The 26,082-nt window shown below is 47.9% G+C and overlaps 1 protein-coding gene across 1 annotated transcript in view; it reads right to left on the bottom strand.

Moving 5' to 3' along the window:
- The window catches only part of CFDP1 (craniofacial development protein 1), a 130,480-nt gene continuing 104,770 nt past the window's right edge, over window positions 373-26,082 (bottom strand). The window contains exons 6-7 of the mRNA XM_021093775.1: window positions 21,551-21,709; window positions 373-4,885 (exon numbers count right to left, since the gene is read on the bottom strand). Of these exons, the coding sequence (XP_020949434.1) occupies window positions 4,795-4,885; window positions 21,551-21,709 (250 nt within the window). The 3' untranslated portion in view covers window positions 373-4,794. The remainder of the gene's footprint in view (window positions 4,886-21,550; window positions 21,710-26,082) is intronic.

The raw sequence follows: 26,082 nt of genomic DNA, 5'->3' as shown, positions 1-26,082 counted from the left end.
GATTGTATAAACTTCCCTAGCCCGTGAGGGGTAATCACTATGCCAAATTTAATGTTAATCACTCATTCATTTACGTATGTTTAAATGTGTATAGATAGTGTTTTTTTGGGGGGCCACACCCACAGCATATGAAAGTTACCAGCCTAGGGGTTGAATCAGAACTACAGCTGGTGGCTTACGCCACCGCCACAGCAACGCGGGATTCGAGTCACGTCTGCAAACTACACCATAGCTCACGACAATGCCAGATCCTTAACCCACTGATCGAGGTCAGGGATCAAACCCGCATCTTCATGGATACTAGTCGGATCTGTTTCCGCTGCGTCACAAGGGGAACTCTAGTGCATGTATTCTGAATCAATGTACAGTATCTTTCGCATGTTTTAAAAATTTTATTGAGATTCACATAACATAAAATTGACCATTTTAAAGTGGCATTTAGTGCATTCACAATGTCAGAAACGGGGGGGAGCACCCATCAAGTACATCTATGTTCACATGCTTCTGAACTTGCATAACCGGGATTGTACAGTAGGTGTCTTGCAACTTGGTTTTTGTACCAATGCTGCTTAAGAGGTTCATCTGTGTTGATGTATGTGGCTCTGGTCCATGTGTTTCACCGCTGTGCTGTATTCCACTGTGTGGCTATTTCATAACGGGTCCTGCTCCTGGGGGGGGCACTGGGTGGTTTCCCAGTTTTTACTGTCACCAATAAGCCTGCCTCCTGCGTACATGCTGGTGCTTCTCTAGGATGTCAACCCAGAGGAGAACTGCTGCATCCTGGGGCCAAGGGCAGCTCCAGACTGACTGCACAGCACCGAAGTGTTCTTCAAAGTGCTGCTAATTCATGCTCCCAGAAGCTTGGCTGTCTTGGGGAGCTGGGAGCCAAGTGCCCAATTTACTTAACACTTGGATAGTGTATTTCATTTAATAAAACGCTGTGAGGTAGGCAGAGCAGGATTATTAAGCATTCTCAGAAACCTTTTGAAGATAAGGGATCTGAGAAGCAGGCTTAACTCGGATCGCAGTGCTAGGATCTAAGGTTAGAGGCAGAAGGCCAAGCCCATGGTCCGATGCTCAAGTTATGTTAGTTTCTGCCCTTCACTGCCCAACACGGCCGCCTTGTACCGTAGTTCAGCAGAGGTCAGTCCACCCCATCAGCTTTCTGAGAGCACTGGCACACCCTGGAGAGGAGCCCTGGAAGGGGGGTCTCTGTGGACTAGGCCACCCCAGGCTGCAGGGAACCTGGGTGGACTCTCTGGACTTGCACAGCCCACTTTCCTTGCTGGGGTCAACTTGCCTGTGCACAAAGACTGCATCTCACAGTACTGTTGGGTTCAAGGTGCCTTAGGAAAGCACAGAAGAAAAGCTGCAGAAAAAAAAAGAGAAGAGACTTTGCAGGACAGCCTGAAGCAGGAACCCTTGGCATAGCTCTAAGCCCAGGGAAGGAGATGAAGGGAGATGGCATGTGAGATATCAGATGCAGTCACCTGGGCATTTGCCCCACCTCCCCTGAAACCATACAGCATCCCAAAGAGGAGAGAGCGACACTGCCTGTGTGTAGCGCAGAAACTTGGTTCTGGGGCGGGGCTCATGCCTGAGTGACACCTCCCCGCAGGCTGGTGGTTTGCACGAGGCCTGAGGTGGGTATCTGGGTGCGGCAGCATACCCCTCCCCCAGAGTGGTTCATATGCTGCCCTAGGGCGCAGGCAGGACTGGAAGCTGAAGCCTGTGCGCCCCTGTCTTTCAGGGGCTGCTGACACAAGGTTCTGGCACCAGAGCCCGCCAGCTGCTGTCTTGTCGACCGCAAGCATCTCTTCATCTTTGGCTCTTCTGTCCCCTTGCACTCAAGTCTCTCCTTTCCAACGTCAATCCTCCAACGTGGAACTGAGATCCACAAGGTGATGACAGGCTCTCTCATCTTGCCTGGACCACTTCCGCCTCTTGCCCTCCAGGCGTAAGACCAGGTGTGGTCACTAGCAGTTTTGCACCTTGACCGCAGGTAAGTTTTCCTCTTCTGGTCAAATAACACGTGAGGAGCACCAGGTGTGCCAACATCTCTCTTTTTTTTTTTTTTGGTCCTGCTCATGGTATATGGAAGTTCTCAGGCCAGGGATCAAATCCAAGTCACAGCAGTGACCTGAGCCCCAGCAGTAACACCGGGTCCTTAACCACAAGGCTACCAGGGAACTCTTCCATCATCTGTTGATGAAGCTAAAAGCATCTGAATCCTCACTCAGGACTCCACCATCTTACACCAAGTCCTACTTGTTCATTTCTTCTTTGGTAATTTACAAAAAAAAAAAAAAGGAGTTCCCATTGTGGTGAAGCAGAAACAAATCCGACTAGGAACCATGAGGTTGAGGGTTCGATTCCTGGCCTCGCTCAGTGGGTTAAAGATCCGGTATTGCCGTGAGCTGTGGTGTAGGTTGCAGATGAAACTTGGACCTGATGTTGCTGTGGCTGTGGTGTAGGCTAGCAGTTGCAGCTCCAACTGGACCCCTAACCTGGGAACCTCCATATGCCACGAGTATGGCCCTAAAAAAAAAAAAAAAAAAAAAAAGGAAAAAGTCACGGATTCTTACCCAACATGCCTGAGCAATTCCAGTTCTGGGGAGCTCCCATTGTGGCTCAGTGGTAATGAACCTGACTAGTATCCACAAGGATGGAGGTTAGAGCCCTGGCCTCGCTTAAGGAGCTGGCATGGCTGTGGTGTAGGACAGCAGTTGCAGCTCTGATTTGACCCCCAGCCTGGAAACTTCCATCTGCCATGGGTGTGGCCCTAAAAAAAGAACCCTCTCCCCCCACAAATGAGTTCCGGCTAGAGACTGATACTGAATGTCAGAAGATTACCCTCTCCAGAGCCTGGTAATCCACCTGGCCACCCACACCTCCCCTGTTCTGCTGAGGTGAAGAGGCAGCACAGCACCTAGAGCCCTGTCACGTGGCCCTCCTGGTCCCCACCTGGGTACCAGGCAGGACCGTCTCGCTGCTCCTTTCTAGGGAGGTTTTCTGTGTCCTTCTGTGGTGCCAACCCCAGCTGGCCTGCTGTGGGCTCTGGACTCTCAGTCCAGGTCTTCCTCCTAAGCTCCGACAGTGTACAGCTCACTTAAGATTTAGTTCTTAATTCGGCCCTTCTCCCCCAGAGACCTTATGCATATCTCCTAATTAGGGCACTGCGATCCTTGGGAAATAGGTGAGCCAGATACATAAAGAGGCCTGCTTTATTCTTTGACCTTATGCTGTTTTAGGACAGTTTTTTCAGTAATGGGAAGGTAACAGGTACCCTGGAAATCTAATGCGTGTGTCTGGGATGAGAAGACAAAGACCAACGGCAAGAGCAAGGCCAGGAAACTCCTCCCAGGGACTCTCTGGACGCCGAAGACCAGGCAGGAAGCGTCCCTGGCTGTCCTCCTTGGTCATCCTCACCACAGCAAGGGAGGCGCAAGGTGCCCAGCAAAGGGCTACCAAGCTGCCTCTCAGGGTGGACTCGGGCTGCCCACCGCCCGCTTCCCACAAACACTTTCCTTCGCAGCTCTCAGCTCCTGGAATCCCTGAACAAAGGGATGTCCCTTCCCTTGGGAGTAGGCGGACCAGTTTTCACGAAGTGTGGATGTGAAGAGCTAGATAAAACATTATCCACCTGTTCTTAAAGACTGTGGGCTATGGTTCAGGGAAGACTCTAATGGCAAAGGGTGATCCTTGATCAAAGATGCACACAGCCCCACTGCCCGGGCTGGCCTCAGTGAGTAATGAGAGCCTTAACCTCATGACCACGCGGGCCTGACAATCAGGTCTTGGCTGCGTGAGCTTCCGCGCACACATGAGAGGACTGGCAGGGGAGACGTGTGCTTCTATGCTGCAGGTGTGACCTTAGCTCATCTCAACCCTATGAGGTGTGGGTGTTACTCAGGTCATTTACAGACCAGAAAATGGAGGTTCAGAAAGCCGAGCCGTAGTCATGGTCACACAGCCGGTAGATGTTTAGGCAGGATCTGAAGTCCAGGCTTTGGAATCCCACTTCTCCCCGAACCCGTCCATGTTACTCGGGACATCCCCACTGCCTGCCTTCAGCAGCAGGCTGTGGGGTTTACTGCTTTATTAGTATGACATTTAGAATTTAAACTTTCCCAAGGAGCTAAAAAAAAAAAAAGTCCTTTGGAATCTTCTTTGTCAAACCAAAAATTAAAGAATTATTGAGGTGAGGGCACATATGAACTTGACTTTGACTTTGAGAAGAGGAAAACGGCTGAAGGAAAAAAAAAAATCCCTAATTCAGCAATACTGTATCCTTATTTTCAGCTTCGTATTCTACCAATAAATAGTAATCCCATTCAGGAGAGCGAAAGGGATCAGAAGAGAAGCATGAGAGGAACTGAGAAGAGAGCTGCCCAGGGCCTGGTGCTCCACCACCACTGTCGAGCCTCTGCGGAGAGCCCACGGCCCCTGGAGTTCATGCGTAGGCTGGTCGCTCTCTCCACCTTGGTGGCTGCGACAGGCCCAGAGGTACTTGGCCTGGTGGACTTGGTAGCAGAACAAAGGGAAGGCATGTGGGGTCATCTTCTCCAGCCTCTCACAGGACCGACTTCTATTTTTTTATTTTTATTTTTCCAAGGACAAACTATTAAAGGTAGAATGAATGAAACCATGTGAGATCAAGATACAAAGACAGAAATTTCATATAGAAAAAAAGACCTTGCGGGGAAACAGTCGATGAGACACAGGTGAAACATTTCACAGACACAAGAAGCTCACGGTGTAAACAGGATTAAGCTGCTGTAGGTTCCCCACACATCAGGGTTTCATTTTGCTCAGCCTGAGATCTCGCTCGATTTCAAACTGCCTGTGATCCACTCGGTCTAGAAAAGCTTTCCGTTCAATGTACCTGGAGGAAGATGAAGATGTTTGTGAGCACAGACGCGGAGAGTAGACGTGGGATGGCCGGCAGGGGTGGGGGGGTGGGGGGGAGTGGGATGTGGGGAGTGGGACGTGGGGGTGAGTAGACGGATAAGCGATGAGGTCCTGCTGTACAGCACAGGAACTCTATCCAATCCCTTGTAACAGAACATGATGGAAGAGCCTAGGAGAAAGAGAATGCATACATATGTATAATGCGGGCACTTTGCTGTACCGCAGAAATGGACAGAACATTGCAAATCCACTCCAGTAAAAAAAAATTTTGTAACAATGTTTGTGAGCAGGTCTAGTGAGATGAAATGCCTCCCCTGCACTGTCCCATCCTCCCCCAGCCCCAGGTGTGAATGGGTCCACCTGACAGTGGGCTCACTGGGTTACAGCAAATGCAAAGAAATGACCATAAGGTGCCCACAGTAGCTACCACGACTCTTTCAGTAACATCCAGACCACTCATATCTGGTCTGAACAAGGAAGCTTCTGGTTCAGATGTGAATGAAAATAAAATGGAGTATAAAAACGGAAAAAAGAAAAAAAAAAAAAAGGAGGAGAAAGCTGGAGTTCTCTTGTGAGAACCTCTTGCAGCAGGTTAAGGATAAGGCATTGTCACTGCAGCGGGGCTTGGGTTTCAGGTTTGATCCTTGGCCCGGGAACTTTCACATGTCAAGGACACAGCCAAAATAAAAGAAAAAAATAGGAGTTCCCACTGTGGAAGTATAATAAGGCTGGAGGTAGGAAAATGTTGCAATTTTGTAACCAGGTTTTAAGGAAAGAAGAACAAGGCTCAGTCAAGTCAAGTCACAGTTCAGGGCCCAGCTCAATCGCACATCAACTGGCTGGGCTGGTCAAGGACCCAATATCTCTGAGCGCCATTTTTCTCAGCAGCCAAAACAGGGACACGACATTTCCTGGCCTTGGTGGTGGGTCGAGTTGGTGGGGAAGAGAAAGCTATGCACCCCATACACACACATCAAAATGTGGAGAAAGGTGCATCCGAAAATGGAAGAAACAGGGGAGTAAGAGTGACCTCCTAGGGCTGCAGTGAAGGGGCAGCAACCAGAGGTGCATGAAGGGCTGAGTGTTGAAGGTATTTACCTGCAGCTGCTTCCTTCCCCTCATCCTCCCCCCACCCCCACATCCTCCCCCCCAACTGGGGCCAGGGTGCTTCTGCGTGTGGATGGCAGAGGAGGCCTGCCCTGAACTCCTCCAAGGGAATGAGATCAAGCGCCTTGGCTGCCCATGGCCCACATACAGGGACCCTAAGGTTTGGTGGTCTGTCCCCGCCCCCCAATCCAGTCCTGGTTCAGCAGACAAGGCTTCCCTTGGCCCCTGAGGCAGGGTGAGAAGGAAGCACAGGGCTGAAGTAACAAACACTGGGAGGAGTGAGTGGCAAGGGGTGGGGCTGGCAGCTGCATTTTTTTTTTTTTTTTTTTTTTTTTTTTTTTTTTTGGTCTTTTTGCCTTTTCTAGGGCCGCTCCCAGGCTGGGGGTCTACTCGGAGCTGTAGCCGCCGGCCTACCCCAGAGTCACAGCAACACGGGATCCGAGCCGTGTCTGCGACCTATGCCACAGCTCACGGCAACGCCGGATCCTCAACCCACTGAGTGAGGCCAGGGATCAAACCTGTGACCTCATCATTTCCAGTCGGATTCGTTAACCACCGAGCCATGACAGGAACTCCCTGGCAGCTGCATTTTAATGCATCTTCTGGCCATAGAGTGCTGCCACGTGTGGGGAGGAGGGAATCTCTGCTGCTCATCTACTGAAAGAGCAAAACTGCCACTGAAAATGGGAGACAACTGAATCTCTGCACTAGTCTTTCCTTTGTTGCACTGTGGAAAATGCCTATCTGTCGTTACAAGGTCATTCCAATATGGTGAGACTGTTACCAGGTTGTGCTCCTTTGCTGAGTTCAGGGCCTCACTTTCCCTCCCACACCACCCAGTGAAAAGCAGGCCATTCTGTCTGCTCCCCAGCCAGGCCTTCGACCTCAATACAGAGTGGATGGTGGCTCTGAGTTCAAATTCTGACCCTGCTACTTGCAGCCTGTGTCTCCAGGTAAGCCACACATAAACTTGCTAATTCTGTTTCCTAATCTGCCGAAAAAAGAAGATAATCATCCCTATTCTTGTGGGGATTAAATGAAATAGTGTATAGATAATGTCCAGCACAGAGTAGGTGCTCAATAAAACGGCAATGAATGCTGTCACCATCATTCCGGGAAGCCAGCTTCTGAGGACAATCAATCTAAGAGGGCAGCCAGCTCTCCGGTGCATGTTAGCAGCACCAGCAACCACCACCTGGTCTGGGATCAGTCACTCAGTTGCTGAGTCAGAACTGCCCAGGAGAGCCCAGAACAGCTGGAAACACCATGGCAGGGCCCATATATAGGTTCAACACAAGCCCTCAGGGCCAGGTTGTCAAGTTGAGCCAAGTGAAATATAGGACACCTGGTTAAATTTTAATTTCAGATTCCCTGGCAGAAGGGGGGAGCCACAGACACTGTGGACCTCTTTTGATAAAGTGAGAAAACACAGGAGACTGGTCGGGAAGCAGACACAGGACAGAACAAACTAATCCTCCATCCATCGCCAAGGGACCCATGACTGTCCAGTGGAGGCTGTTACCCAAACTCAAGAGATGGGTTCCGTCACACTACAACCATCATCCTCCCCAGCCCAGCCCACGGGCCCTGGGCGAAGACCACAATTGGGGGTCAGTGCTTTTGACATCGGTGTGCTGTAACTGCCCCTCTAAGTTTCGGCAGAAAAATGGGGTGAGCCGTGGTTCAAGAGGGCTCCAGACAGCCGTTACCCAGGACTATCTGAGAGAACGGGAGTAGTGGAAGGAAGGGGAAGCATGTGGCTTCGTGCATTTGTGGTCTGTCTTCTTGACTTCCTTTTAAAGAAAAGGAAGTGATACTTAAATTACGATGCTCACTGGGCAGGAATAATGACCTTGCACCTCAAGGAAGCTGTGCTGGGTCCAGCTGACCTTGAGACTATCAAGAGCGAAGCCAGGCAGAGTTCAGGTTTAGGAAGCGTCTTTGGCGGCAAAGGGGGCACGCGTGCAGAATGCACCTGAATTCTCAAGGGCAGCCCAGAAAAAGGCGATCCAGGCAGGTGTGGCGACTTCATTCCACCATTCATGGCACCTGCAGCTGCCAACATGATCCTTATGATGGCTTCAGTTTACTGCCAAAAGCTGACCAGGAACAAAACTTCTACTGGACATGGCCTCTCACCCCCTCCAAGAGATAGAAAAGGTGCCACAGATGAGAGTGGCTATGGCATTTACTATGTGACTGTGGGAAAGATATTTAATTTTTCTTCTCTGTAAAACAGAAATAAAAATTACAACACCCCTCTTGACAATATGACGAAACTGTGAGAATAAAACCGAATGGCTATGAGTGCTGCAGGGTTCCTGTTTCCCACTTCTAACCTGACTGTATCACTGCAAAGTCTCAGAACCTGGGACAGGTGCAACAGGAACCAAGAAACCAAATGCTCCAGAAAGAGGACAGGCTCGTGGGGACCACTGCCTCCTGCAAGGGAGTCTGAGTGGACAACCTATTTAAACCGGGCCGCAGGAAGTTTCCAGGCGCCTTAAGTGGATTACAGTCCCAGAAGAGAACTGGCAGCTGACAAGCGAAAAGGTTCTTTTCTGGCCTGTTCCCAGCACTCCTGGGGAGCCAGCCTGATTCTGCCCAGTCCACCGGGAGGTCAGCAGGGAGGGATGGAGATCCTCCCTTCCCACCATGATTGCCATTAATATAAGATGCTAATAACATCACAACCTAAGGGAGTTTCTAAGTTTTCCCTTTCAGAACCAGGTTAGACAAGGTAGGCTCAGGCATCTTTTTAACCTTTCGACCCAAATTACCTTTCTGCCACCTATTTTTTGGAGACCCAGGCCAATGGGGAGAGAAGACTGGAAGAGGACAAGAGGATAGAAAATGCTTCCAGGGAGCAGGTCAGTACCTACTTCTGGGAGCCCAGCCTGCCAGTGAAAGGCACCCTCCCAAGAGGGCAGAGCTGTGTGGGGGTGGGAGGGCCCAGTGGGGGTGATCCCCCAAAGCTCTGCCATATGGTCATACCTGCCCACGAGGGGCCTCCTGCCCACTGGTCAGGAAATGAAGGAGCAGAAGGAGGCCCAGGGCAATCTGAAGCAGGCACATAACGGAGGAGCTTCAGGGCTGTCTTATCACCCTGCTCCCAGCAGGGCCCGCAAGCACTCTGTGCGGCACAAACCCGAGGTGGAAAGCAAGGGGATTGCAGGTGCTCTGAGGCTAGGATAAAGCTCTGTGATGGCTGTAATAAGACATGCACTTCTTTACCCTGAGAAACACAGGTGAACGTGGCCATCTGCCCAATATCGCACAAACCCCATGGAAGAGGATGTAACCTGCAAACATCTGGAGGGCCAGAGTGAAAGGGTGCTGATTTTATTTTATTTTTATTTATTTTTTGTCTTTTTGCCATTTCTTGGGCTGCTCCCATGGCATATGGAGGTTCCCAGGCTAGGGGTCTAATCAGAGCTGTGGCCACCAGCCTACGCCAGAGCCACAGCAACACCAGATCCGAGCCGCGTCTGTGACCTACACCACAGCTCCCGGCAACGCCAGATCCTTAACCCACTGAGCAAGGGCAGGGATCGAACCTGCAACCTCATGGTTCCTAGTCAGATTCGTTAACCACTGTGCCACGATGGGAACTCCCAGGGTGGTGATTTTAATTAAGTTTCTTCTCCACTGCTTCCCTGCCATCTCATCACAAGGTTGTGCTGGTTCTGAAAGAGTGACTCTTGGGGGTCATGGAAACGGATTCTCTGGAGAAATGGTTTTTTCCAGTCTCTCCGTCACGCCTCTCAAATCACACACACCTGGTTTCCCAATCACACTGCCGTCGGTGACCTTCAATTTGGCTGCTAGCAGCAGCCAGGACCAGGCCTGTATTCCTCTCATCTCTATACACTGACTCCACCCCGCCGGCCCCGTCTCCCCAGTGTTGGAGAGCCCGCTGTGGATGGTGAACACTGCGGGGGGAGCCCAGCAGGAGAGGTTACAGGGCTAGAGGGAAGCAATGCTCCAGGCCTTGAGTGATGACTGCTAACCCCGATCCTGAAATGCTGGACTGCATCTGGGGCTCGGAGGAGAAGCAGCGATTCTCTGCTGGACAGCTAACTGTCTTGGTACAAGCATTTTACCCAACTTGGCTGACTGAAAATGACGCCTGGTGGAGATGTCTTTCTGAGTCATCATACCCTTCCTTTCTGGATGGTTAATTCTTTTTTTTTTTTTTTTTGTCTTTTTAGGGCTGTACCTGCTGCATACGGAGGTTCCCAGGTTAGGGGTCAAACCAGAGCTGCAGCTGCTGGTCTACACCACAGCCACAGCAACCCTAGATCTGAGCCGTGTCTGCAACCTACACCACAGCTCATGGCAACGCCGGATCCTCAACCCACTGAGCGAGGCCAGGGATCGAACCCAAAGCCTCATGGTTCCTAGTCAGATTTGTTTCCACTGTGCCAAGATGGGAACTCCCGGGTGGTTAATTCTAATCCTACTGGTTTCCAAAACAAAACCATGGCTGACCGACAGCTAGGGGGATGGGCATGGTGAACCAGACCCTGCCCTTGGGGCTTAGTGCCTATGAAACAACACATGACACACACCAGCTGACGGTGAGCGTGATGGAGAAGATCAAACAGGGTGATGTGATGGAGGCTCCTGGGGTTGGGCTCCTCTAAGAGTGGCATCTGAGTGACAAACAAGAGCCCATGAAGGAGGATCTGGAGGAGCAGGGCAGAGGCTGGATGCTATGAGTGGGGGACAGCTCAGGGAAGGCCTCAACACCAGGGTGAGGCAGTGAACTCTGCTTATAAGTGCTCCTGGAGGGCTTGCAGCAGGGAAGAGAGGAAAAATGGTTTTAGCTGCCATGTGAAGGAAAACAGAAGAAAGGTACAGATAAAGAAGCAGGGAGCAGAGCAGATGCTTGCAGCAGATTGCTGGCAGTTGCACTGAACAGAGAGACAGACGGACACACTTCACGACAGAACTGTCTACTGGACTTTCAGGATGTGAGTGGAAAGAGGATGATTCCTAGGATTTTCTTTCATCAGTTCAGTGGACGGTGAGGGTGTCATTTTCTGAGACGTCTGAGGAAGGAGGCTGTTTATGGAGAAAAGCACGTGCAGGTTCCTCGAGCTATCCGAAAGCAGAGCGTCCCTGTAACACCTCTCTTAGCCGAGATGGTGTAAAGAAGCAATTACCTTTTCTCCTAAAAATGAAAATCCTCTTCAGACTTCCCTCAGTGAGAACAGGCCAAGTATTAATGCAGGTCTTTCACAAAAACAAAGTGGTACAAATGGAACTTTTGAAAAGCAGGGGGCTATCTGTATCTGGCTTTGGATGTTAAGTCTGATGTGTGTCTTGGACAAGCAAGTGGAGACAGCAACAAAACAGCGAATAAGGGAGTCGGAACTCGGTGGGACGGTGAGCAGGAGATAGCTTAGGTGGGAGTCCTCAGCAGATGACAGTATGGAAGCCGTGGGACTAATGAGCTTTCCTGGGGGAGCGAATCTGAGGCAAGATGGCTCTCCAGGAGATGCCCGCAAGCTGTCCTGGCCACGGCTGTGGGAAGTATTCCTGAAGGTTGGCAGGAACACGCCAGCAAGGGGTTTAGAGGAGTAATGCACCTGGCCTTCCCGGAAGGCCCTAGGCTTGGCATGGTCAGTAACGGCAGATGGCAAGAAAGAAGAGGAGGCAAAAGACTGAGGGGGTGGGGATGGTGGGACAAGGAAGGGGAGTCCTGTCCATAAACATTCCCAGACATTTCCCCTGCTTATTTAATTCCCATAGGAAACCTGAGAGGCTCTAATCTCTACGCTGAAGAGTTTCTAATTTATAGATCAAGAAACTGGGGCCAGAGCACATGACAGGCTGGTAGCAGATCCAGGATTTGAAATCAATCTCAATTCAGTTTACTGTAAAATATAACACGCACGCACGCACACACACATACAATAGAACAGGCAAGGCAGATGCATCAGTATGACGTAAGTATTTGTGCGGCTACCGTCAGGTCAGGAATCAGAACACTGCCAGCCTCCAGGAAGGCCCCTGCGTACCTCTAACCTGACGCTCACGCCCCACACCCAAGCCCAGCCAGGCAGGCGTGTGCCCGCATTTCCGCTCTCTTTTCTGGTCTCTGGTCCCTGACATCGGTCTGCTTGTGCCTCACTGTGAACCTAAAGGAAACAGACTCGCACTGTGTGTATTCTTTGGTGACTTGCTTCTTAACAAACTTGAGCTAAGGGACACTCTGTCTTTGCCTGGTTTGACCTTCATATAAATGGAATTAAAACAAATAAATAGAATTATACTGCCTGAGCTTCTTTGTGTTAGGTTACTGCAATTTATCCATTTTCATTTCAATTGTTAAAGTGTACCCCGGGGTGTGAGCACAAATTACACTTTGTCTACTAGGCTATTGACATCTGGGTTGTTTACAGTTTGGGGATATTATGAAAAGTACTGTTACTTCCTTCTTTCCTTCCTCCCTTCTTTCCTTCCTCCCTTCCTTCTTTTTTGGTTGCCCCATGGGATCAAATTCAAGTCACAGTTGTGACCTACAAGCCAGATCCTTTTAACCCAATGTGCTGGGCTAAGGATCGAACCTGCATCCAGGAGCTGCAGAGATGCTGCCAATTCCCTGGCACCACAGTGGGAACTCTAAAAGTACTGTTATTTCAACTCCCACGTGTGTCTTTTGAGGAACATATAAGTGAGCTAGGAGTGGAACTGCTGATTCACATGGAATGACTACGTTGAGCTTCAGCAGATAACGCCAAATGGTACATTCAAATTTAAACTGTTTTCTCTCCTAGATAAACCGAACACCAGGAGAAAGTCCTTTTTATTTCTGATAATGCTTTGAAGTTTACTGTCTATATTAATATGGCCACATCAACTTTCTTTCGATTAGTGTCTGTATGGTTTTTCTCCCATCATTTTATTTTCAACATTTCTGCATTCCATTGTTTTAGCCCTATCTCTTAAACAGCAAATAGTTGTTTTTTATTTTTACTTTTTTTTGTCTTTTAGGGCCACACCCGTAGCATATGGAACTTCCCAGGCTAGGGGTCGAATTGGAACTGTAGCAGCTGGCCTACACCACAGACACAGCAATGCCAGGGATCGAACTCCCATCCTCTTGGATACTAGTCGGGTTCATTAATGCTGAGCTACAACAGGAACTCCTGCTTTTTTTCTTTTTAAATTCAATATGTCAATCTCTATCTTCAACTGGAGCATTTAGTTTTGTTGACATTTAATTAAAGTTCTGATAAATTTACTTTTAAGTCTACTATCTTATTTTATGCTTGTTATTTGTCCTGTTTGGTTTCTCTAATTCTATTTTTGTGTTTTCCTTTGGTTAATTACAAACCCCCCCCCAAAAAACCCAAGAACAACAAAAAACTCATTCCATTTTTTTCCACTATTACTTTGGAAATTATACCCTCTGCTTCTATTTTAGAAATTTCAATATATTCACTTAACACCCTTACCTTCCTCCAGATAATACAAGATCTTTTGGAAAACTGAACATTTTCCTCCTTCCAACTTTTATGTATTTGTTGCCAGGTATTTAATACTATCTTGCTTTAAGGAACAACTCAACAACTTATAATAAGACATTAACATTATTATTTTTTTTTTTGGCCGCCCCATGGTATATGGAGCTCCTGGGCTAGGGATCAGAGCCAAACCGAGGTTGTGACCTAAGCCACAGGTGCAGCAATGCCAGATCCTTAACCCACTGTGCCAGGCCAAGGATCAAACCTGAGTCCCAGCACTGCAGAGATGCTGCTGATCCTGCTGTGCCACAGTGGGAACTCCTGACACTACTGTTTTATACTGCTTCTTCCATCTAGAATCACTTTTATTTTGCCAGAGTATATCCTTTAAATTTCTTTGGGTAAAGATCAGGTGGGGGCAACTTTCTTATTAGCTCTTATTATTCTGAAAATGTCCATAGTTGCCCTCTTTCTTGACACTCATTCACATATCTCTATCTATACACATATATAAGATCATTCCAGTCTTCTGGCAGCCCTGCTGCCCACAAGGAGCTCCTGTCAGGAGTTCCCGTCGTGGCTCAGTGGTTAATGATCCGACTTGGAACCATGAGGTTTTGGGTTCGATGCCCAGCCTCGTTCAGTGGGTTAAGGATCTGGCATTGCCGTGAGCTGTAGGTCGCAGATGAGGCTTGGATTCCACGTTGCTGTGGCTGTGGTGTAGGCCAGCGACTACAGCTCTGATTCAACCCCTAGCCTGGGAACCTCCATATGCCACAGGAGTGGCCCAAGAAATGGCAAAAAAGACAAAAAAAAAAAAAAAAAAAAAAAGACAAAAAAAAAAAGAAGCTCCTGTCAGTCTAACTGTCCCTCCTTTCACAGAAGGCTCTCTTTTCTGGCAGCTCCCATGATTTTTCTCTTTGTCTTTAGTTTTCTGTAGTTTCCCTTTGATATGACTAAGTATGGGTATTTTAATATTTTATTTTATTTTTTGCTTTTTAGGGCTGCATCCGAGGCATACAGAAGTTTCCAGGTTATGGGTCGAATTGGAGCTGCAGCTGCCAGCCTACACCACAGCCACAGCAATGCAGGATCTAAGCTGTGTCTGTAACCTACACGGCAGCTCATGACAACACTCGATCCCCATGGATACTAGTCCGGTTCATAACCATCAAGCCACAGTGGGAACTCCTGGTTTCTATTTTATCTTAGGATTCTATGGGTTTTTAAAACTCTATAAAGAGGTAGCTTTCATTTTTTCCCATGCTGTCCCTTCAGGATGCTTAACTCCTCCCTTCCATACTTTTTGTCTTTTTTTCTCTCTCTGAACTATATTCTGGATAATTTCTTCTGGCTATTTCCAGTTTATGTATTCTCTTTCTGTTGGTCTAACCACTATTAAGTCTATCTATTTTGTTTTTAATTATGGTTATTATACTCTTTATTTCTAAAAATTCTGTTTCAGTCTTTTTCAAATCTGCTAGGACACTTTTGTAGTTTCTTTTTTTTGTCTTTTTAGGGCCGCAGCCGTGGCATATGGCGGTTCCCAGGTTAGGGGTCTAATTGGAGCTACAGCCGCCGGCCTACACCAGAGCCACAGCAACACCAGATCCGAGCTGCGTCTGTGACCTACACCACAGCTCACGGCAACACCAGCTCCTTAACCCACTGAGTGAGGCCAGGGATCAAACCTGCAACCTTATGGTTCCTAGTCGGATTTGTTAACCACTGCGCCATAAAGGGATCTCCTGTAGTTTCTTCTTGCAGATATTTTCAAGTGTGTTTGCTTCTTTAAATATATACTTGTATTGTATTAAAACCTGTATCTGAGGAATTCCCTTGCGATGTAAGGTAAGAATCGGCATAGTCACTGCGGTGGCTCATGTCACTTCTGTGGCATGTGTTCAGTCCCTGGCCTGGGTACTTCCACATGCCGTAGGCATGGCCAAAGCCACCCCCCAAAATCCCCAAAACCTGTATCTGATATTCCCAGTGTATAAATTCTTTGCAGATCTGATCCTATGCCTGGTGTTTCTCGAGGTGCTTTGCTACTTTTTAATTTAATTTAATTTAATTTAATTTAATTTAATTTTTTTTCTGTTTACCTCCACACTAGTGGCATATGAAAGCTCCTGGGCCAGGGGGTGAATCAGAGCTGCAACGGTGGCCTATGAAATAGCCACAGCAACACCAGATCCTTAACCCACTGAGCGAGACCAGGGATTGAACTTTCATTCTCACAATGTTGGGTCCTTAACCTGCTGAGCCATAACCACAATGGGAACTCCAGTGCTTTGCTTCTTCATGTGACTATTTCAGACAGCAAAACTGCTTTGTAAAAATTGGACAGCTGGAGTTCCTGCTATGGTACAAGATTGGTGGCATCTCTGCAGCACTAGGATACAGGTTTGATCCCCAGCCTGGGACAGTGGGTTAAAGGATCTGTGTTGCCACAGCTACTGTGTAGGTCACAACTGCAGCTTGGATCTGATAAGCTCAGGTTAGCTCAGGATAATGGCCTGGGAACTGCATATGTTGCAGAGTGGCCAAAAAAGAAAAAAAAAAAAATTGGACAATAATCCAGTATTGACCAATGTAGCTTCAAATTCTATCAAAGCTTTACAAGGGGTAACATTGAGATAATACTTACTGAAATGGGATTGCTATCAAAAGACAAAAAGCATGACATAATCTTTTAACCTCAATCTCATTTTGATCAGGAATGTATACATATTTTTGGTTGTACCTGTGGCATGTGGAAGTTTACAGGACAGTAATCGAACTTGCACCACAGAAGTGACAATGCTAAGGGCTAGATCCTTAACCTGCTGAGCCACCAGGGAACTCCTACAGGAATATTTTTATCAGCACTAATGATACAGATTCTTGTATATGAGAACAACTTAAATATGGTACCTATAAAAAAGTCACACTGTCACATAAATATGGCAGAGGCCAACCATTACTCCTAGGTATTCCTGGGTAGCTTTTTCCGAGATGATATCACAAATGACCTTTCCTCCTTCTTAGTTTTGGCAGAGATCACGTTTGTTCCAGGGTAACACTTCTTGGGATTCTCCATTATTCCCTCTATATGTTATACACTCCCATTATAAACAGGTGGCCTCTGCTCTGGTTGGCATTTGTGTAAAATAATTTGGGAGCCTGACCAAACAGAGCTTATGGGTCTGGCCTGTGCTTTCTGCCCTTTGACACTGTGGCACTTGGCATAATTCTACATAGAAATCTTCTAGCCCTTCTCCAAAGCCCCTGTTTTTAAAGTCAGCTATCTAGTTACAAATGTGCTGGAATGGCTCACCCAGAAGCTTGGCTTTCTAGAATTTTTTTCTTTTTTGGCTGCCCTGTGGCATATTTTGTTCTGGGGGTCAGGGTTAGAATTTGAGTAGAGTTGCGACCTATGTCAAAGCTGCAGCAATGCCTGATCCTTAACCCACTCGACAGGGCTGAGGATTGAACTCACATCCTTGCCACTGAAGAGACACTGTTGATCCCGTTGCGCCACAGCAGGAATTCCCTTTCTAGAATATTTTTTTTCTTTTTTCTTTTTAAGGTCACACCTGTGGCATATGGAAGTTCCCAGAGCTGGGGGTGGAATCGGAGCTGCAGCTGCCAGCCTACACCACAGCTACAGCAATACCGGATCAAAGCCACATCTGTGAGCTATATACCGCAGCTTGTGGCAATACCAGATCCTTAACCCACTGAGCAAGGCCAGGGATCGAACCTGCAACCTCATGACTCCTAGTCGGATTCATTTCCCCTGCGCCACAACGGGAACACCCCTTTCTAGAATTTTGATGCTGAGGTCTAGTGATTCTCAACATTGGCTGTGCAAAATAAGCACCTGAGGAATGATTTTTTTTTTTTTTTGCCACACCTATGGCAGGTCAAAGTTCCCAGGCCGGGGATCAAACACATGCCAACACTGGATCCTTAACCTGCAAGGCCACTAGGGAATTCCTTTTAAAAAAACTGAGATACAGTTGATGTACAATATTATACAAAATATTATATGTTTCAGGTGTAAAATAAAGTGATTCACAATTTTTAGAGGTTGACTCCATTTGTAGTTTTTTTTTTTGCCGTTTTTTGGGCTGCTCCCACGGCATATGGAGGTTCCCAGGCTAGGTGTGGAACCAGAGCTGCAGCCACCGGCCTACACCACAGCCGCAGCAACGTGGGATCTGAGCCATGTCTGTGACCTACACCACAGCTCACGGCAATGCCAGATCCCTAACCCACTGAGCAAGGCCAGGGATCAAACCCAAAACCTCATGGTCCCTAGTTGGATTCGTCAACCCGAGCCACGACGGGAACTCCCATTTATAGTTATTATATACATTATATTTAAAAAAAAATTTTTTTTTTTTGTCTTTTTGTTGTCTTTTGTTGTTGTTGTTGCTATTTCTTGGGCCGCTCCCGCGGCATATGGAGGTTCCCAGGCTAGGGGTCCAATCGGAGCTGTAGCCACTGGCCTACGCCAGAGCCACAGCAACGCGGGATCTGAGCCGCGTCTGCAACCTACACCACAGCTCACGGCAACGCCGGATCGTTAACCCACTGAGCAAGGGCAGGGACCGAACCCACAACCTCATGGTTCCTAGTCGGATTCGTTAACCACTACGCCACGACGGGAACTCCTATTTTTAAAATTTTAATTTTCTTTTGTCTTTTTAGGGCCGCACCCATGGCATATGGACTTCCCAGGCTAGCGGTCAAATTGGAGCTGTAGCTGTCGGCCTATACCACAGCCACAGCAACACCAGATATGAGCCCTGTCTGTGATCTACACCACAGCTCATGGCAATGCCAGATCCCTAACCCACTGAGTGAGGCCAGGGATCAAATCTGCATCCTCATGGATACTAGTTGTATTTGTTACTTCTGAGCCACGGTGGGAACTCCTATAGTTATTATAAAATATTGGCTCTATTCCCTGTGCTGAAGTAGTAGTTTGTGCCTCTAATTCCTTATCCCTATTTTGCCCCTACCCTCTCTCTCCTGACCGGTAACCACTAGTTTGTCCTCTATATCTGTCTTTCTTTTTTGTTTTATTCACATTTGTTTTATTATTTATTTATTTATTTATTTTTATTTTTTAAATTTTTTTGTCTTTTTGCTATTTCTTGGGCTGCTGCCGTGGCATATGGAGGTTCCCAGGCTAGGGGTCGAATCGGAGCTGTAGCCACCAGCCTACGCCAGAGCCACAGCAACGTGGGATCCGAGCCACGTCTGCAACCTACACCACAGCTCACGGCAACGCCGGATCGTTAACCCACTGAGCAAGGGCAGGGACCGAACCTGCAACCTCATGGTTCCTAGTCGGATTCGTTAACCACTGCGCCACGATGGGAACTCCTGTTTTATTTTTTAGATTCCACTTATAAGCGACATCATACAACACCTCTCTCTCTCTAACTTACTGCACTAAGCATAATACAAGTCCTTCCATGATGTCGTAAAGCGCCACCCCTTTTCAGGGCTGAGATGTACTCCACCGCGCACACACACACACCACACAGTTATCCGACACCTGACGGAGCAGCACACAGGGGTGGCCTTGGAAAATCCCCCAGAAGATGCTCATGCTTAGCTAAAGTAAGAACCAGAAGAACAGCTCCCTGGACTAGCGGCTGGGCCCTTTCCTCTGCTGGCAGGAGCCAGGCAAGGCGAGGGAGTGGATGTGTCGGGGAGGGCAATGGAGAAGACAGGTGAGAAGAGCTCAAGACAGAACACGGAAGTCATCAGATCTGTACGGAAAGACGCAGATCCCCGGAATCATCTGGCCGGGGGAAAGGCTCAGAGACGGAGGGCAAAGCAGAGAGCATAGAAGTCGCATGCTATCAGTTATTTTCTAACAAAGTCCTATGATTTTCTTCCATTGCCTGAGAAGTCCTCACTGGGCAGATGTCCTTTTTAATCTTGTTTTCTCCTTCAGCCTGTATTTTATTACCTCCCTTATCTTCAACAGCACCCACTCCTTGCTTTTACAAGACCTCTGTTAAAAGAATGACATGGTCTAACCATATAATCAGTCCTCAGAGAAGCAATCAAGGGTCTCACACACTGGCAGTTCCTCTGCAGTTTCATTTAGATCACCAGGCAAACACGTACAAGAGACGGGGGTGAGTTACTAGAACTGAGTCAGCGTGGGGAGGATCAGGGCAAGTGTCAGAGGCCTTCTCTGGGTAACCGTGACTCCTGCCTGGGCTCTCGAGGGCCTTCCCCACACGGCTTTGGCGCGTCTGCCTCTGTCCTGTGGCAAACCGTGGCTGCGCGACTGATTTAGAAATCTGGTAGTTAAATTAAGCTCATAAAATCATTAACATTTTTTTCCGCCACATGTTGATCAGCTTCTGGGGGTTCATTCAAATACTCTGGAAGCCTAACTTAGAAAAATGACCTCCAAAACAAATCCCTCACCTGTCTTTATTATAATTTAGCTTATAAGTAACCTGAATAACTACCACTTAATACACACCTCCAAGTGACAGTGACAGGCACTCTGCAGAGGGCTTTATGTAGACAGGCAGGCCTCATTTTACTGTGCTTCGCTTTATCGCACTTTGCAGACACTGATTTTTTTTTTACAAATTGAAGGACAGTGTCAACTTCTGGTGTTGTTAGATGATGGTTAGTATTTTTTTATTTAACTAATTTTTCTTTCTTTTTTTTTTGCATTTTAGCGCCGCACCCTTGGCATATAGAAGTTCCCAAGCTAGGGATCAAAATGGATCCACAGCTGCCTGCCTAGACACAGCCACAGCAACGGAGGATCTGAGCTGCGTCTGTGACCTACACCACAGCTCGAGGCAACACACTGAGTGAGGCCAGGGATCGAATCAGAGTCTTCATGGATACTAGTCGGTTTGTTTCTGCTGTGCCACAGAGGGAACTTCCAACACAGTAATTTTTAATTGAGTTATGTACATTGATAATAGACATAATGCTACTGCACACTTATTAGATTACAGTATAGGGTAAACATAACTTTTAAATGCACTGGGAAACTAAAAAGTCGCATGCCTTGCTCCACTGTGATATTCACTTCATTGCAACGGTCTGGAACTGGACCTGCAGGATCTGTGCGGTCTGCCTGTGCTATGTAAGTATATGCGTGATACATATTACCACACATTTTCTCTCATGAGCACCTCGCAACCACCCAGAAGTGGTATCATTATTCCAGTTTTACTGGCAAAGGAGCTAAGCCTCAGAGATGCACACAGAGTGCGGAGGGAACCCCTGCCGGAGAGGGGTAGGCGCGGGGAGCGCCAGGGCTGTCTGAGGGGCTGTGTGCACCTTTCGCAGTTAGGGACAGGGACTGTGGACCTTGAGCCATGGACCCTCTTCTGCAGTAAATTTGTTCTTGGCTCCTTCTGAGGTTCGTAAGTACTCACTGACTACCGTTTCTTTCTCGGTACTTCTGGACACAGTTCACAGACATCCTCTTTCTAGTCAAAGTGAAGAGGACGAGGGTGCACGTGATGGCCTGGATGCCTTATGAGGTCTTGTGCGTCATACAGGTTGAAGCCAAGGGCGAAGCCCCGCCCTGGGCCATAAGGACATGGACAAAAAAAAAAAAAAAAAAAAAAAAATCCCACAATAATGTGACAACATTGACACACTCTGTTGGCTCTGCTTTTGAAGCACTGGGCTAGTCTAGCTTCTCAGAATTCCAAATAATCCAAATGAGGCCAAGGCTGATACCGTGAGCCAGATCTGACCATGTGAACAAACTAGGTGACTCAGAGTTCACAGGAGCTGTAATTCAGCAAATTCAGCGTGGCAGACGTGACTGTCCCCCAGAGAAGTGCTGCTCACATGCCCTCCCATCCCCTTCCCGTCACTCCAATGTTCTCCTTACCTGCAGGACCTGTCCACCTTAGACCTAAGCTTCACTGACAAACCAAAGAACTCCTATTTTTTGTTTCACTGTGAAAAGCTCCTGTCTGCTTAAATTAGGTGGCCTGTACGCAATGAACTATTCCAGACACTTTAGGATTTTCAGCGGAATAGAATGCACTACTTCTTACCCCTCCTTCCCTCGATTGTGGATGGCTAGTTCTTCACCAATGCCCTCTTCCTCCTTGAAGCTCTCCCAGTCCAGCTTGGACTTCTCCAAGGTGCTCATCTTCTGCTTCTTGGCTCCAATTTTCCCCAAAAGGCTGCTCATGCCACCTGATCTTTTTAACCTGGGGAGAGAAAAAACATGAAACATGTAGCATGTAAAAATTACAGCTCTTGATTGCCACTTTTTTCTGATTGACACAGGGCGCCCTAGATTCAAGCTGTTTATCTTAATGGGAGCCGTGTTTGCATCCAGGGTACTTCCTGTCTGGTGTGGAGAATATGGTTAAGTAGACCAGAATTCCTTTTTTTCCCCCCTTTCTTTCTTTCTTTTTGCTTTTTAGGGCCGCACCCATGGCATTTGGAGGTTCCCAGGCTAGGGGGTGAATCAGAGCTGTAGCTGATGGTCTACACCACAGACACTGCAATGCAGGATCTGAGCCAAGTCTGCGACCTACACCACAGCTCATGTGTCACAAGATCTTTAACCCACTGAGCGAGGCCAGGGATCAAACCCACAACCTCATGGTTCCTAGTCAGAGTCACTTCCGCTGTGCCATGATGGGAACTGCAAGTAGATCAGAATTCTATTGTGCTTTTCTTTTTTTAAAATCTTTTTGCCTTTTCTAGGGCCACGACCTTGGCATATGGAGGCTCCCAGGCTAGGGGTCTAATCGGAGCCACAGCCACCGGGCTACGCCAGAGCCAGAGCAACACGAGATCCAAGCCACGTCTGCAAACTACACCACAGCTCACAGCAACGCTGGATCCTTAACCCACTGAGCAAGGCCAGGGATCGAACCCGCTACCTCATGGTTCCTAGTCAGATTCATTAACCACTGTGCCACGACGGGAACTCCTCTACCATGCTTTTTCTGCTTAACACCTCTGACTGCTCTAACGACCTGGGGACAGGAAATCCTAAAGACCTCTGCCTGCTCAGTATGACAGACAAGTCTCTGCTTGCAAGAGGGAGAAGCACAGCATAATGTGGGACATGGTTTTGGAATCTCATGCCTTGGTTCATATTTCAGCTCTAACTGTGTGACTTTAGGCCAAGTTATTTAACTGTGTTGGCCTCGGTTTGCTAATCAACAAGGTGAATACTTATTCATGGGGCTGCAGTGTGGCTTCTATGTAAAGTGTTTAAATCAGCACCTGGCACAGAGCAAAGGTACAGTAAATGTTACTCATCCTGGATCACTGTCATCATCTGGGCACTAAAGCCCCAAGGAATTCTTTTAAGAGAAAGAGAATCAGGTCATAATATCTTAAAAGGACTTTAAGATCAGTTTCCTTTCAAGTCCAGTGAGTCAGGGCCCTGGTTTTTCCCAGGAGGTGGAGAACATTCCTCATCTGAAAGCAGGGAATGTGCAGCTTGCCTTCTACTTGGTGGTGGTGCTGTTGTGGATGGTGGGAGAAACCCCATATGTCCAAGTTCAAGTCTTGGCAGATCAAATGTTTCCAGTCAACATTAAATGCATGAGATAAAATAAGAAAAACAGAATGTAGCTAGTAAGAAGGCAGTATTAGGGGAAGGAACTACAGAAAGAACACGGCTTTTGGTTTCCTTAGAAAGTAAAACGAGTTATACGCCAGCATACAAGAAATTTAAGTCTTTAAATTTTCTGCTTTACTGGGATATGCAGGAAAGCTAAAAGATTTAAAAACTCTCTCTCTCTTTTTTTTTTTTTGGTGTGTGGGGCCATCTCCCACAGCATGTGGAAGTTCTGAATAAGGGATCAAACACATGCCATGGCAGTGTTGACACTGGGTCCTTAACCCACGGAGCCATCAGGGAACTCCAAAACATTTTAAAACTCTATGAGCTAACATCACAAGGCCTACTGATAACAGTGACAATGACACCCCTCGCTTGCCCAGCAGGCTCACTCTACAAGTGCTTTCACAGCCATTTTCTCATCTTATTCTCACTACACCTGTGAAAGAGGATCACTGAGTCTCAAAGGTAGAGGAGGAAGCTTCAGGAAGATCTTGATCTCACCAAGCACCTGAAATCCCACCTCCGGAGCAGCAGAGAGCCGGAGAAGGAGGGCTTACTGCCTGTCCTGGAGGGAGCCGATAGGCCAGTGTCCACACCGGACATGAGCCTCTCGGGGCTGAACAGCACCCTGCACACTCCCATTCTGTTCACGGTGGTCAAGAGGATGCCAGCTTCCCCGCTGTGGTCATCCCCCCTCCCTGCACGCTGTCAGCTGAAGCTCAACTCAGAAGAGCCTGGGCAGGCATCATTGTGCTCATTTTGAGCGGGACAAATAAACAAAGTGCAGAGAGGTTAAATGATACAACAAAGGTCAAACCAATAGAAACATGCAGATCCAGAACAAGGCAAGGCCCTTCTGATTCCCAGTGTGCTGTGCTGTGCTGTGCTGTGCTGTGCTCTTAGCTCTCAAGTGAGAATTTACTTGAGCGATCTTATAACAGCTATTTTATTCCCAGTTTGCTTAAGAATTTTCCAAACTACTCTTTATGAGCTTTCAATTCATATCTTTTAAGCATTCTTTTCCAGATAACTCAGTCCCTACAATGATCTCTCCATCAACACACAGACACTACATCTTACCAGGAGAAGAGCATGAGTGGGGCTGTAGAGAGTCTTGATAGGGCTCAAATACCTTCACCTCTCATGTGCCTCACTGCCACTGTCCTGGTCTCATTTTCACATTCTCTTACCTGCATAATTTGGCAGCCTCTTCAGTGATCCCCCTGACTTCTGTCTTGTTCCCCCTTCACTCACCTGCTCCACCCCGGCATCTATTCCACATATTCTCCTCAGCGTGAATTTTCTAAAATACGAAGCTTATCATGTCTTTCTGCTTCAATGTCTCCCGAGCCCTTACTGCTCTTACAATAAAGTCTAAATCCCTTCACCCGCAAAGTTCTTTTCGACCTTCTCTCGCCACATCTCCCCTTGTAACCTGTGCTCCAGCCAGCCAGTCTCGACCTTGCATTCACCTCTCCCTGCCTCCCTCCCATTCACCTGGTCTTGTCTCAGCCTAGAAACCACTTCCTGCAGGAGGCTTTCCCAAGCCTCTCCCCCGTCTCTGGGTTAGACGCCTTCTGCTGGAGTTTCTCCTGCAACCCCAGGTCTTTTCCTATTAGAGCCCTGAGCCTGTCCGTAACAGACGCTGGAGGACTCTACTTTCAGCTTCATTGCACTGGTTGCTTCTGAGAAAGCCCAGAAACCTTGTTGACAACATCCCACCAAAACACACACCTGGAGACTTTCCATTTCTGGCTGCAGGATCTACACGTCATAAGCACTGTGGCAGAGCTCATGCCATTGCGGTCACTGTCACAGGGGACAGAAGCTGATGGCTAAATGGCCCAAATTCCTGTCAGCGATTCTGGGAGGGAGGCACTCTAGGAGTTCCCTGGTGGTCTAGTGGTTAGGGCTTGGAGCGCTCACGGCTGTGGCCCAAGTTCAATCCCTGGTCTGGGAACTGAGATCCCACATCAAGTGGCTGCATGACACAGTCAGGAAAAAAAAAGTTCTTGGAGGCACTCCTGAGGCTTCTCAGAAGTTCTGGTGGCTTCGAGCCCTCATGGCCTTGGAAATGCATGCTTGTATTGCCTTTTCCTCCTTCCCTACCTCACTTTCCCCACTTCCTTAACTTCTGCTTAAGGTTCTGCTTTGAGGGGACTCTGACTTAGATGTTTAGGAACAAGAGGATTTTCCGCGCGCATGCTCTATCCCTCTGTGCACACTGCAGCTCTGGGTCTCCAAGTCTCTCTGAGGCACATGGATGTAGCTCTGTGAACAGTGGATGCTCGATAAAGTCAACAAAGTCACCTGGGTCACAGAACCAATTAGGGAGGAAATCAGATCTCTGCAGAATAAAAGGTGCTCAGGACACTTCTAAATTGGGGCATTCAGGAGTTCCCGTTGCGGCGCAGTGGTTAATGAATCCGACTAGGAACCAGGAGGTTGCGGGTTCGATCCCTGACCTTGTTCAGTGGGTTAAGGATCCAGCACTGCCGTGAGCTGTGGTGTAGGCTGCAGACGCAGCTTGGACCCAGCGTTGCTGTGACTCTGGCGTAGGCGGGCAGTTACAGCTCCAATTCGACCCCTGGCCTGGGAATCTCCATGTGCTGTGGGAGCGGCCCAAGAAATGGCAAAAAGACAAATAAATAAATAGATAAATAGATAAATAAATAAATAAATAAATAAAATTGGGGCATTCAAAGAGGGGGCATTTCCACTTCCACTTGCCAATCAGCTCTCAGCAACCCAGGGCTCCCCATCTTATCTGCTCAGCATCAGGCTTTGTATATATACCATCTCTCCTCCTCAGCCTACAGTTCTGATGGTACAATATTATATCGTCTTCTCAGCAAATCACCTTGAGAAGTCTACGGGAAAATGATTTTTGCTGCATAGCAGTGAGGAAGGTTCTAGAAAAGGAAAGTCCTTTGTCTTGCTCATCATTAAAGAGCAGCAAAAAGTCACCCGTGCTACTATGCTTTAGGGGAAAGC

Source organism: Sus scrofa, chromosome 6 (assembly GCF_000003025.6).
Source record: "Sus scrofa isolate TJ Tabasco breed Duroc chromosome 6, Sscrofa11.1, whole genome shotgun sequence".
Classification (NCBI taxonomy): Eukaryota; Metazoa; Chordata; class Mammalia; order Artiodactyla; family Suidae; genus Sus; species Sus scrofa.
Note: the sequence above shows the minus strand (reverse complement) of the source record. Positions and strands in the feature narration are given on the sequence as shown.